The sequence below is a fragment of the Orcinus orca genome, chromosome 2 (genome assembly GCF_937001465.1).
Source record: "Orcinus orca chromosome 2, mOrcOrc1.1, whole genome shotgun sequence".
NCBI classification, from domain to species: Eukaryota; Metazoa; Chordata; class Mammalia; order Artiodactyla; family Delphinidae; genus Orcinus; species Orcinus orca.
In genome coordinates, this window is record NC_064560.1 from 19,636,848 (window position 1) to 19,650,981 (window position 14,134).

At 43.4% G+C, this 14,134-nt stretch overlaps 1 protein-coding gene across 4 annotated transcripts in view; it reads right to left on the minus strand.

Annotated features, from left to right (window-relative positions):
* The window catches only part of CAMK1D (calcium/calmodulin dependent protein kinase ID), a 418,140-nt gene that overhangs the window by 157,386 nt on the left and 246,620 nt on the right, over positions 1-14,134 (minus strand). For all 4 annotated transcript variants that reach the window (XM_049706161.1, XM_004275865.3, XM_049706159.1 and 1 more), the window contains exon 3: positions 349-423. In XM_049706161.1, coding sequence (XP_049562118.1) covers positions 349-423 — 75 coding nt within the window. The remainder of the gene's footprint in view (positions 1-348; positions 424-14,134) is intronic.

Here is a 14,134-nt window from a genome sequence, read left to right on the forward strand (position 1 = left end):
TTCACAGTGGGCCCACTGAAGTGCTTTCAGGAAGCAACATTTGGACCTTGCACATTAAAAAAGCAAAAGAGACATCATCCTAAATAGAGCGACCCTGCAACAGTAGCATTGGATTCCATTGTGAGGACTCCAGATTTTCGGTCTGATCCAGCAGCTGCAGATGAGATCAAGTGAGGTCTAAAGACCACTGTTCTTAGACAGACACATTCTTGCCCACTGCCCTACAGTTCTCACCACTCCCTGCTGTCTTGCCCCGCCCACTCCATTAATGTATTTTACCACCTGGCCCTTTAGGCATTTGAGTTTGCAACCCCTGGTCTGCACTCATCAATTAAATCAGGTACTTACAGCTGCATGACCAAGTACAAGTGATTTGGGCTTTCATAGATGTCCTCCAGGGCCACAATGTTTTCATGCTTAATCCTGAAAGAAAAAAAAAAAAGCACACACACAGAATGGTAAGTACGAGACATGCAAACTTTTTTTTAAAAAAAAAACAAACAGATGTCATTATAGCAAAAAATTCTAAGACAGAATCGAAACTCCTTAAGGTGACATTTTTAAGACACCTCTCCATCTTGTTCCCAAACTTTTTCCCAGACCCATCTCCCATGCTCTCTGCTCTTCTTCTTTCTGGAGGCTCTATGTCTTACAATGTAGCAATACTGGATTGACTATCACTGCTTCATGTGTATCCCACTCTCCTGGCATTTATTCATATGAATCCCAGGAATGGGCCAAAATCCTATTATCTTGCAGGGCCCAACTCAAATGGCTCAGCCCCCAAGGAGAATTTAATTGCTCCCTCTTCTGTAGTCTCACAACAGCCAGAACAGACTGGCCTGAATAGTCCACTGTATGCAAATCCATCCCCACAACAGATTGGAATCAATCACATGGGCACGAATATTTTCTTTCAGGGAACAGTTTCGTCCTCATGTTCCTGACTCCAGTGTAAGCAATGGAAAACCAGACTGAGCTCCTCACTGGGGCTCTAGTCACCATCGCCAACAAAGGTCAGTTCAATACCCCAAGCGAGCTAGACTGGTGCTACCCCAAGAGTGCTTCCCAAACAGGCGACACCAGCATCTCCTGGGAGATTGTGAGAAATGCAAATTCTCAGGCTGGGCCCCGTCATACAGAATCAGAATCCCTGAGGCTGGGGCCCAGGAATCTGCCTCAACAAGATCCTCAGATGATCATCCCGCACAACGTGGAGCTGGAGAAATTCTGTATCAAACCAGGGCTTCTCAAACCTCAGGGCCATGTGCACATGAATCACCCGGGGTCCTGGTTCCACTGCACACTCTGATTCAGTGGGTCCAGGACAGGGCCCGAGAGTCTGCATTGCTAACAAGCTCCCAGGAGATGCTGATGCTGCTGGTCTGCGGGCCACACTGAGAGCAGCAAAGTCCTAACGACTGAACAAAGGGAGAAGGAACCAGTCCAAGTCTAGCCCTTGGAAATACCGATTAGGAACAGCCTCTGCTCGGAATGTAAGGTTTGGTATTTGTTGAAAGCATTTGAGAGAAGAATCATTTCATTATGAGCTAGTTAGCTCTTACTACACACTTTTTCTCTGAAATGACTGCCGAGCCATTTAAAAGCAAGCACTGAATGGGCAGATTCCTGTGAACCCTTGAAAGCAGGGACTACATCTTACTCATTCTGTTTCCACTTAGTACCTAGCATAGAGCTGCTTGATAAAGGTTTGCTGAATGAATAAATGATACTTAAGGCTTTTGCTCCTGAACGGCAAGTCATTATTTATTTAGGGAAAATGGATGCAACTTTCCTAAGTGTGAGCTGTCTTCCCCTCAAAAGAAGTTTATAAGGAATATTATCTTCCCTTTGAGCAGATGAAAGAAGAGAACAGAAGAATTAACCAGGAGAGGTAATGTTTTGCTTTGATTGCTGCGGCTCTTATTAGCCAATGCAGTTGATGTGTAGGAAGTGAGAAGACAGAGTATCCCAAATTCACATTTCACCCGCTTCTAACGTGGAGAACCTGATTATTTGTTAGCAATGGTTTCTGTGGTGTCTGAGCAAAATAACATCAGGAACATATCATGTGAACCAACGAAACTATGCCACCAAGGAAACCATGAGAGATTAATTGGGAACTGCTGAGACCCTAGGTGTCTGTGGAAGTATCATTATTGGACACACCTGAAAGAATATGACAAAAACAGTATACAGCACGTGGATTTTCCCTCTTTTCAATTAAAAAAAGTTGCGATTGGAATCAATCACATGGGCACGAATATTTTCTTTCAGTTAAGTTAATTTAGGGGTTAATTAGCAGCTTAGATTCACGGGAACACGAAAAGAATGGGGTCTATATGGAGAGTTGCCAGATAAAATACAGGGCACCCAGTTAACGTCTGATTCTAGATAAACAATGAACACTTTTTAAATATAAGTGTGTCCCAAACATTGCATTGTTGTTTATCTGAAATTCAAATGTAACTGGGTGCTAGATTCGGCCACCCAAGTACATGAATCCCAGTCAATGAGCCTCCAAGCTGGGCTTAGGGGTTTGTACCTGGAGTCCCAGCTCCCCTCGGAGGTCCAGCCAAGAAGACAATCTGAGCCCTGGACTACAGCCATTAATATTCAACTATATACAAAGAATCAACTACGTACAAAGCACATGCCCGGCCAGCGTAGGAGACGCTAATAAATTAAGAACATAAATCCCTTCTTTGTATGCAGGGGCTAGAGAAATTAAAGTCTATTTAACCGTTATGTCTTACATGAGTTCTTACAGTGGCTGAAATGCTATTGCTACTGACTCTCCTTCTTAGCGGATGAATCAAGCAAGCGAGTCATTTCCTGACTTTCTGCTCTGTGTCTGATAGAAGAAAACTATAAAATAAGGTTTTTCCCTCCAAAATCTTATCACCTTGATGGGGAGACCCATGAAGCAATTAGGGAAGAATTAAACGTTACGCTCTGCAGAATTGTTAAATTCAGAGAAAGCAAGGCCCTGGGTCAGAGTTATGGGGAAGCTCTCAAAAAATGATGGAGGTTGAGCTGGGTTGGGTAATGTGTGAATAAGCATATTAGAAATTTCAAAGAAATCTTAAAATGGCCTCTTAAATGTCTCTTAAGAAAAGTGGTTTAATTCACTTGTAAATGTTAGAACGTGATCAAAGAAAACATCCTGATCCCTCAGAGCTGTTCTCAGGTACTTTATTCCACCCTCAGATTCCTTAAGATATACAAAAACCGAACTTAGGGCTTCCCTGGTGGCGCAGTGGTTGAGAGTCCGCCTGCCGATGCAGGAGACACGGGTTCGTGCCCCGGTCCGGGAAGATCCCACATGCTGCGGAGCGGCTAGGCCCCGTGAGCCATGGCCGCTGAGCCTGCGCGTCTGGAGCCTGTGCTCCACACGGGAGAGGCCACAACAGTGAGAGGCCCGCGTACGCAAAAAGATACACAAAAACTGAACTTAAATTTTTTACGTTATTTCAGTACGTTATTTCATACCTAGGTTATCTTCACAAAATGCCATGTGAATATCCATCCACACATCTCTGGGCGCCCACCATGTACCAGGCACATGACTAGGAATCACAGCAGCAACATCTCAGCCCTCACGGAGCTCTATCTTTCTTCTGTTTACCAGAAATCATCCTCGTCATAATTAGTATTGACTCCTGGGAGCCACACGGAACAAGCTTACATATCATATAAACTCGTCTCACGTATCTTGCAAATATTTGAGGGCTATAATTTCCCTACTTAGTTTACTCTTCCTATCATCGACCAATTTCCCTTCAGCATGGTTTATATTCCTACCATCATGTTATTGTCACTCTTGTTTGTCCAGACTAGAGCATTCAGAACTGAGAGTAATGATCCCAGTGTAAGATATAGCACCAAGAACAACATATTAAATAACAGAGTAGAACTATTAACCATCATGAGCTGGATATTATACTATTTGCAAATAAAGTCTAACATTCGGTTCACTTTTTCTAGGCAGCTGCACAACTGTTGGCATATGAAGAAGATAAGCTCCATGGGGGTAGGGATTTTTGACTATTTTGTTCACTACCATCTCCCCAATGGTAAGAAAAGGGCATGGCAGGTAGTACTTTCAATACATGTTAGAGTGAATTAATGAATGACTGGATGGATGAATGGAAGAATATAAAGTTTAGGGTCAATTAAATGACCAGATCATTTTTACCTGAACTTCTGCCAAACAAGATCTCCTTTCTTACTCAGGCTTGACCTTTTGAGCTTAACGTCTTCACTTTAGCTTCATTCGACTCAATCTTTTGGGTTCCGTGCAATGCTTCAAATGATCAGAAATATTCTGAATTTTGATTCTCTCTTCTGTTATAGTTACCACCCCTCTCCACTTTGGGCCATCTGCATATTTTGTTGGTACACATTCATACCGTATGTCTTCATCTACATTCCTAGTTAAAGTCTTAAGTGAGAGAGTTACATGCCAGAACTCCATGGTATTCCACCAGAGACCCCATCAAGAAAACCAAGACGTTAATCAGCTGGCTTCAATGGCTGCTGAGTTACAAACCCAGCAGTCTTAGCCCATATTTTACTGTACTAACCGTAAGTAGACAATTAGATTCTCGGCTGAAATGGCATTTCTCACTTTTACACAGCACATAATACTATTTGAAAGAGAAATGGAATGTTTGGGAAGTTTTGTTCTTAGTAAACCCATGGTGACTTCTAGCAACTACTACAGTCTTTACTAAATGATTATAAACCATATGCTTAATTTACTGTTCCAGAACTTTGCTGTGCATTGGAGCCAAATTTCCCCGTCTATACATCTCACAGTCTACCTTTTTCATATTTGGAAAATTTGCCGACATCTCTTATATTGTTTTCTCAAATATTTCAACTGTGACTTTTTTGCGATAAGTGCGATTTCCTTAGTCCCCTGGGATGTAACACATCTAAACCTAGTGAACTAATTTTATAACTTTCTTTAGGCCCCACTTACATAGCTGTTTTATACATACCATTTACTGAGTGTTAAGTCTGTGTCAAAACTATACTAAGTATTTTTAAGGATTTCATTTAATACAGCAATCCTACAAAGTAGCTATCATTCTCCCTATTTTTAAAAGAGGAAAACTAAGACCCCCAGGAGGCTAAGAAAGTGTTCCAAGGTCATACTACTAGTAACTGGAATTGCCAAGATTCTAACTCCCAAGACCCTGTTCAAGCACTTATGTTATAATTTCATATTAACTAGTAACTATGAGAATACCTAACAGTTCACATAAATTCAGTTATTTGCATATAATTACCACACCTAAAGCATTAAATTTCATAACTAACAATATGATAGCCACTTCTGAGGGGAGTGGGGCAGAGATTTGTTCTACTATCCTGAACTCTACTGGAAGCTCTCAAGATACTTGGTTATACACATCCAGACAGATGAAATCCCAGCGGGTCAAAGGGAACCAGAGGCAGAGATATTCAGAAGCAGAAGGAACAGTTAGGAGTCCAGAAATTACAATTAGGAAGAGCCTTGCATCAGCCTACATCTGCTGGTATCATCAGAAGGGGGAAGAAAATGGACAGAGAAAAGAGGTGGGGCATCTCAGCTACAAGCAAATGAAAACCAAGGTTCTGTTAACCTTGCATAGCTAAATACCTGTAGGTCAGTACTCGGTCTCTCCAAAACACGGCCAAGAGGACCTCCAAACATGAGGAATGTCCACCCCCAAACAGCAATCCTTTCTAAAATATGCATAATTCAAAAGAATAATGTCACTGAAAGCAACTCTGTGATGAAAAGAACCTCTTAATTTTTTTTTTTTTTTGTGGTACGTGGGCCTCTCACTGTTTTGGCCTCTCTCGTTGCGGAGCACAGGCTCCGGACTCGCAGGCTCAGCGGCCATGGCTCACGGGCCCAGCCGCCCCGCGGCACATGGCATCCTCCCAGACCGGGGCATGAACCCGCGTCCCCTGCATCGGCAGGCAGACTCCCAACAACTGTGCCACCGGGGAAGCCCCTCTCTTAATTTTAATCACTTATCTACCAGGCCCAAAGTAAGCACTGTCTGGTATATCTATGTACAGAGGGTAAATGGTTTAGGTGGTAATCTTCTCTAAAGTCTCCATAATCTACAATAATGGACAGAAGAGGTGGATAGAGGGAAGTGGGCCCAGGCAGAGAGAGGGAGAGAAAAGTTGAATGGGAAAACAGCATATGGGCACTGAGGCAGACTTCTGCCTGCATGGTAACTGACAGCCAAGCAAGAAAACCCTAGAAAGAGCCAGGAAAACATTTTAAAGTTAATTCATGCAAAAAATCATGCCAAATGCACAAGTAGGCCCCATTCCAAACCCCCAGGCTGGAGAGAACATCAGGACCCAAAGGACGGGCATCCTATTGACTACACATGCTCCTATGAAAATGATAGTGACATCATTTCTCCCTCTGGTCTAATTCTCCATGGTCCAAGGAGCCACACATTTTGAACTCCATATGAACTGAGGAAAGTTAGAAAAACACAAAAGAGAAGAGAAGAGAAAGGAAAATCCAACATTTTTTGCTTGTTTTCATCCTATCATGGTTCACTGATCTGGAGGGCGGGGGGGGGGGGCATGGGGTGGGAAGACCATGGCAGTAATTATGAGCACTAAGAGAATTATCAGAAGGAAAGGCAACAAAACACCTTTCCTTTGGGTGGTCCTTGGAAAAGGTCACTTATCTACTCAACTTAAAGAGGCCACAAGGAGGGTAAGAGATGGAAGGAAATATAATCAGAAGGGGCAGACAGGAGACACGGTGATTACCAGTGAAAGCAGAACAAATATGGTGGAGGAACCAATCTCGGCGCAGGTGCACAAGGCAGGAGTTACGTCAATGAGCCGCCACCAGCTTCCTGTCCTCCTCCCACAAGCACTTCCGGGTTAACAGTCCAGTCCAAGGAAGTTCTCCCTCAGGGGAAAAGCAGGTCCCTCTCAGGCAAAGACCTAAAGGACCAGGTCTTTCACCACCCACCACTCTTTATCTTTTTCTAAACAGCCCAGAAAGTTTAAATTTCATTCACAGAAAAGACGCTATGGTTCTCTGGCATGGCAAATGGCCTCAAAAATATTTGAAGATTTAAAAAATCACTCAAAATCCTTTCTTGGGTCAGATTTTTCTCTCCCTCTTGTTACAAGCAGTACAGGAAACAATGCTGAGAAAATCAGTATATTGTCAGTCACAAGGGAAAGTGATAAAGTTGAAATATTTGCCAGGTGGTATTAAAAAAATAATACCTTTCCTTTTTATAACTTAACAGGCGCATTCACAGATGTTATCGCATTTCATTCTCCCAACAACGCTATAAAGCAGGCATTATTATTCCTATTTTATTGATGATCACTCCTACTTTATAACCACTTAATCATTCTCCTGTGTTCCCTCCGGTCTGGCTCTCTTTCTAACCATCCTCCATGCTGTTTCCTGAGCCATCATTCCACAATATAGAGTTGATCAAATGTCTTAGAATGAAATTCATCAATGGCTCTCCACAGTCCAGAATAAAGTCCAAACGACTTGACATGACCTACAAGGTCCCATATTGCTTGGTCCTCACCCGTCCATTCCATCTCATCCTCCACCGCTGCCCCATACCAGAACTTTACTGGACCCAGGCAGTTCTCAAACACTAGTGCACACCTTCCTCTCTGGCCACATAGGTGTGCTCATTCCTCTCTTATCTTCTTATTAAACTACTCATCCTCCGAGACCCATCACTTCCACTGTGAATCCCTTGCTACCCCCTACCTCTTGCAGGACTGATTCCCTCTCCTCTGGGCCACCCCAGTTCTTTCATCCCTTGTCTTTGTACATACTGCATTGTATCCATCTGTTTGTATGCGTATGTGCGTACATAGTTAAATGGTTTTATTTGCAGAGAATGAAAGTCTAGAAGGATACATGTTAAACCAGTAAATGAGTACCTCAAAAAGTGTGCTATAGGATGGGAGGAAATTTTCACCCTCCAGTTTTTCTTAACTGAGGTTCTTCATCTGAACAGAACAGAGAAAACTGATTTGAGTGACTATTTTCTCAATTCTCCCAAGGATGGCACAGGGGAGAAAGTGAATTCACTATATACAATAAATGCTTTAGGGAATTAGGGCCTGATTCTCTCACTGAACCCAAGTAGAGAAAGGTTGATGGACTGTTGTACTGCCAGACTTTTACAAAGAGGTAATTTTTAAAAGGCTCTTGATCAAAATCATCAACACCTGATTCACCAAAATGTATCCATAATGCTGGACACAAAGAAACACATATTGATTAGTTCAAGCGCTCAAGCAATCAAGCGATAGGTTGGGTCTCAGCTCTGACACATTTAACTGCAAGATTCTGGACAAGCCTTTAAATACTTTCTGACTTGATTTCCTCATTTGTTAACTGAACATTAAATTATGTGGTTTCATTATCTATGTATACACACACATATATATACATGTATAGAAAAATATTATATATATATACATACATGTATCATGTTACATATATAGAGAGATCTTGTCTATTAAAAATATAGGGGGCTTCCCTGGTGGCGCAGTGGTTAAGAATCCGCCTGCCAATGCAGGGGACACAGGTTCGAGCCCTGGTCCGGGAAGATCCCACAAGCCGCAGAGCAACTAAGCCCGTGCCCCACAACTACTGAGCCTGCGCTCTAGAGCCCACGTGCCACAACTATTGAAGCCCAAGCACCTAGAGCCTGTGCTCCGCAACAAGAGAAGCCACTGCAATGAGAAGCCCACGCACCACAACGAAGAGTAGCCCCCGCGCACCGCAACTGGAGAAAGCCCGCACGCAGCAACAAAGACCCAACGCAGCCAATAAATAAATTAATTAATCAATTATTTAAAAAAGAATATAGACCCCTCCAGGAAAGGCGAGGATTCAAAATCCAAAGCTTCGAATCATCTTTTTTTGATGCCAGCAGATGACGCTGTAATCAACAGGACACCAAGAGGCAAAAGACTGGTATCTGAATCAACTACATCTTAAGAACGCAAGCCAATTTGTTTGTTTAAGGATTAAGTATCACATGTGATATCTCCTCATTTTGAAATGAGTTTTGCTTTGAATCCTTCAAAACAAACAAACAACAATTAAAACCTTGTGCACTGCTGACCACATGTTCAAAAAAGCATCTCAGGCATCCTTAGTACAATGCAGGCTACACAGGGTGGAGGCCTGGCCAGCATTTGTACAGAAGGAGGCAGGGCTGGAGCCTGTAATGGTACCACGGGAGGGGCGCTAACTAGGCTGGCTCTGTCTCTAGGGGAAAATGATGGACATTCTCTCTAGGACAGAAAATGGTATATGTCAGTCACATCATTTTCCAGAGTCTTAGTTTCCTCATCTAGAAATTAACTAGGCAAACAGGAGGCTCCCTCAGGTCCTTTCCAACTCTAACAATCAATGAATTCAAAATTAAGGAAGCAAAGCATATTGAGGTATAAAGGATCCCACAATGCTCGATTCTAAGCCAATATTCAGTGTACCAGAATACCGCTTGCTACACAGAAACCTGGATAACGAGTCATGCTTCAACAGGTTCTTTTGCGTGGGTAAGTTTGTCAGTTAGACGTGGAATAGAATTTATTGAGATAAGAATCCATTCACATGGAAAAGACCTTCTTTTCCCTCTCCCAAAGTCAGCTTCTACAAGGCCCTGAACCAACAGAGAAAGGACCAAGTGATTTGTTCACGTCTGGAATAACTCCAGAAGTTCCAACCAAGGCCTGGTTAGCTTTAGTCCAAAGGAGAAATGTTAGGTCCAAACCAGTGGGAAAAACCCAGTGCCTGGCACATACCAACACTCTGCGAGTATTGTAGAAGAACGGATAAATGAATGAACAATGAACTCCAGCCTTCCTCAAGTCTTACAGACCAAAGGCACTCAAAAGCTGGGCACCGGAATCAAAAAAGGTTAGAAGATTTGACTCTCTGTAATTCTTTCCTACTCCTATTACCACCCATGATAAATTACAGGTGGGTCTCAAAATCGGCTGTATGTTAGAATTACCAGAGGAGTTTTAAAATATATGACACCTGGATCTAGTCCCTGGACATTATGATTAAATTGGCTTGGGAAGTAGCCTAGGCTTCTGGATATTTTTGGGAAAAAAAAAAAAATCGAAGTGATTCAAATGTAAAGTTTGAGAACCACTGGTAAGTCTTTGAGTTAATGAAAACCTTAGATGGTGAGGAAGGATTTACCTTTAAATACTTGGCCGAATACGTTTATTTCATAATTGATCTGATTTAAAGGTAAGATTCAGGGTGTCCTGAGACTAAAGGTTCAAGGCAACTTGCCCAACGTATTAGTCGTCTGGGAAAAAGAATATGAAAAATTAACAATTTTCAACCGGTTAACCATAACATTTCTAGTATTTCTTAGTAAGGCTTTGAAACACTAACACATTTAAGGGAATGTTGTGGTTTCCTTCTCTGGATTTTTGGGTAACTTTCCATCAAAGGGTAATATACATTTCTCGGGATGTTTTAACATGAGAATAGATGCCTTGCACTCCTGGAGAACATAAGGCACACACCTGCCTGAAAACAGAGATAAAGTCTTGTAACTTTCTAGCTCCACTGATACGAAAACACAGTCTCCAGAGGCACCTTAGAAGGAGAATCTCAGAAAGCTCGTTCCAGGTTCACTGCAGGTAATTCCAAGGCGAATTCAGAAGCCACGCCCATGTGAGTTCCTGTGATGACCTATAACCAGGTGCCAATGGCCTGGGCTCCATCCTGCAGCTTCATCACAAACACCCTGTGCCCCAGACTGAAGACACTGGGCTTGCATTCAAGAAGCATCTTAGAGGCTTCTAGCTCTGAACACTTCCATTCACGTGCGTATAAAGGAAAGGGGACCAAGACAATGCACTGGAATCTTGGGAAAAGGCATCATATCCTTTTTCTTTCCTATCGTGAGAGCCCTGTGTTTTCTCTGTGCTGATACCCACAGCGAGGTCCTGTATTTCACAGCTTGAATCCAGGACTCTGCGAAGTCCGTAGGTGCCCAGAATGGCGCAGGGGCATGGCCCTGGCACAGCACAGCCTGCACGTGGACACAGAGCCCCGGGAGCACGGGTAAGAAACGAAGAGGCACAAGTCTGCTGCCTGTTCTCCTTGCAGATAATGAAGCATCAGGGCCACCCACGCGAGCACGATCCTGGGCAGCTCCCTCAATCTGCTGGAATATTGTGCTGTTTATTGATAAAGCGAGAAGCAAATTATAAAAGAAAAAGTTGGGATGAAAAAGGGTAAGAAGGAAAAAGGGAGATGGAGAGAAGTCTGCTCTGAACAACTGTCTCCCGTCAGCTCCATTTCAGACTTAGGAGGATGGAACTTAGGCTGTAAAACGCTCCTCACCGTTCCAGGAAAGTGCCCACGTTCAGAGACAACAAACACCAAACTAAGCGTTCTTTAGCTTTTGCACATCAGTAACTAAAGCCGTCACACAGCTCGCTTAGGTCAGCCCCAGGCTTCAGAAAATCAAGTGCATTCAATGGAAAAAAACAGTGTTCAGGCACTTACATGGTGGGAATTCATGAGGGTGTTTGTGGCTGGTTGTGTGCTATATATATATATATATATAATTTTTAAAAACACAGAGATAATCGCTATGAGTGTCTAATAACGGCAAATCTGTGTTCTTTCTTGAGAAAGCAAGAGCAAGTTTCTTCATACCTGAGATTAGAGGCACGATTAGAAAGAACAGCATGTTGGACTTCTCTAGTGGTCCAGTGGTTAAGATTCTGCGCTTCCACTGCAGGGGGTGCGGGTTCCATCCCTAGCCAGGGAAGTTCCGCATGCCGTGCAGTGCGGCCAAAAACAACAAAAAAGAAAAAAGAAAGAACAGCATGTTTTGCTTCGTCGATGATCTGTTAAGAGGATGTGTCTGATATATGCATCGCCTCTCCAGATCGCAGTTTTATGGTAGATGGGTGTGAAATGCCGAGACAGTTCGGAGTTTATAGTTATATGATGTCCTGCTAATAAAAGATGATGATGACCCAGGGGATGAGCGCCAGGGCTGTGAGCAAATTCTCAGGAATGATACTGTTCACAGATGGTGGCTCATAAACTAATCGCTATTCACCCAGTTTTCTATTCAGAGTTTAAAGGAGAATTAGGAAAGCAATTGTGCTGCGAGGGAGAAGGGGATGGGAGAAGTCCAGCCACACAGATTGTCCCTGACAGCTACACAAGGGTAGCCGGGGAGGGGAGGGGGGCCGTCCCTGGACTCCTCGGCTCAAGCAGAGCGGCTGAAGTGCTCAGGCGATGGCCACGGTCTGCGAGCCAAAGAGTGGGGAGGGTAGGCCAGGCTGAGGTCATACACAGCCCGCCGGGTGCATTTTAGGTGACTGCCTTTTTCAGAGCAAAGCCATGGAGACTTTTTTCCTCCAAACATCCAAGCATCTTAGTCCAACGGCCAGACTTCCTTGAGGTCACTTTGGACCCATGCTTTCCAATCTGGTTTCTCCCAAATCCTCCAGATTCTCAATAAATATCTTAGAAACCATCATGAAATACAACTTTCACAGATCCAACTCTAATAGATACCAAATGTGAACACAGTGGAAACTACCAGCACGTTCCCTCGTGTTCTCCTTGAAAGCCTCTGTAATAAATAAAAGTTATAAAATTGGACTTATGTCATGCTGGTGAAATACTATTATTTCTTACCTGTTTGTGTACTGGGGCTCTATACGTATAAGAAATTATTTTTTTATTTTTTTCTATATGTATAAGAATTTATTCTTTTTCGTTTTTTAAAAGAACTTATTTTTTTAAAAAAGAAGAAAAGAAAACGAAAAAGATAGGGAAAAAGGAAACCAGTGCACTAAATAATACGAAAGTGAATAAAAAAGTTTCTTCCCTACTCTACCTAGAGAAGACGAGTATTATGAATATATTTTCAGATACAAAGGGAAGACCTGTCCTCAGAAAGTCATTCCGCAAGATGCTAATATTCTTCCTGAATCGTTGGCCTCTTTAGAGTTATTTCTTTTAACTTACGTTAAAATCAGGAAGAAGCCAACCATGCAACAACAGACACAGGAAGGGGGTGAGGCGCTACGTACACACGTACGTGTACACGTGCACACAGGCATCCACGCACACGCACATGCATATACACACACATACATACATTGTGGGGCCACTCTCCTTAAGCCCAGTCTGAAGTCACACAGTGCTGGATCTAACAGCATTGCAGTTGCTATTCCACCAGAGGCTGGGGGGCAGTCAGCACTGTGGAAGACACTCTTGCAGGCACAGAGCCTGGCAGAATGATTTATCTCAGGGAAAGGATGCCAAGGACATCTGAGGGGTAAAGGAACAGAAAAAATAAGGGCCTGGGTGGAGGAAGTGCAAAGTGTGGTGCCTCTTGAAAAGCATGCACAAAACTGAGTCAGGATGATTTCCCACCCTGTGATGCCGAATCAGAAGGCAGAGGAAGCCCCGGTGTGGACGTGAGCTGGTTAATTCAGGAGCCTTAGGGGGAAGCAAACTCCAACGTGGGAATGCAGACTGTCAGTTCTAGGATCTTGCAATAAGGGTGTGGAGTCAGATGAACCATCTGGTAGTGCTCCCTCTTTCACGGTTTTTTTTTTTTTTTCTTCCCTCTTTTCTCTGCAGGGGGGTGAGGGATGGGGCTGGTGGCAAACGAAGCATCTGAAGCTCTAATGTGACCTGATGACAAAGAAACACCCAGAGGCCCAGCTTAACAAGACAGTCCATCAGCTGTCATGATGAACCCTGCACAAGAATGCCACCAACTGCACTGCAGGTGGGGCAGCAGGGGAAGGGAAGGGAAAAGCACGACCTCTTACTGTCACCGCCACTCTTCCTCAAAGTTCACTGCATACAAGAGCCCTTGGAAGAGCATCAGGGCACATTATTTCCAGAAAGCTTGCATAAAACTCACAGACCTAGACTCCATCAAACATCCAGAGAGTACCTATGGGTGCCAGACCTGAGGCCAAGCAGTGGGGTTAGAAAGATAAATAAAACAGAGTCCCTGAAACCCAGCGGCTCCCTCGCCAGCTCAGGAAGACAGGTGTGTATGTAAACATCAGGATACAGCACAGCCAACCT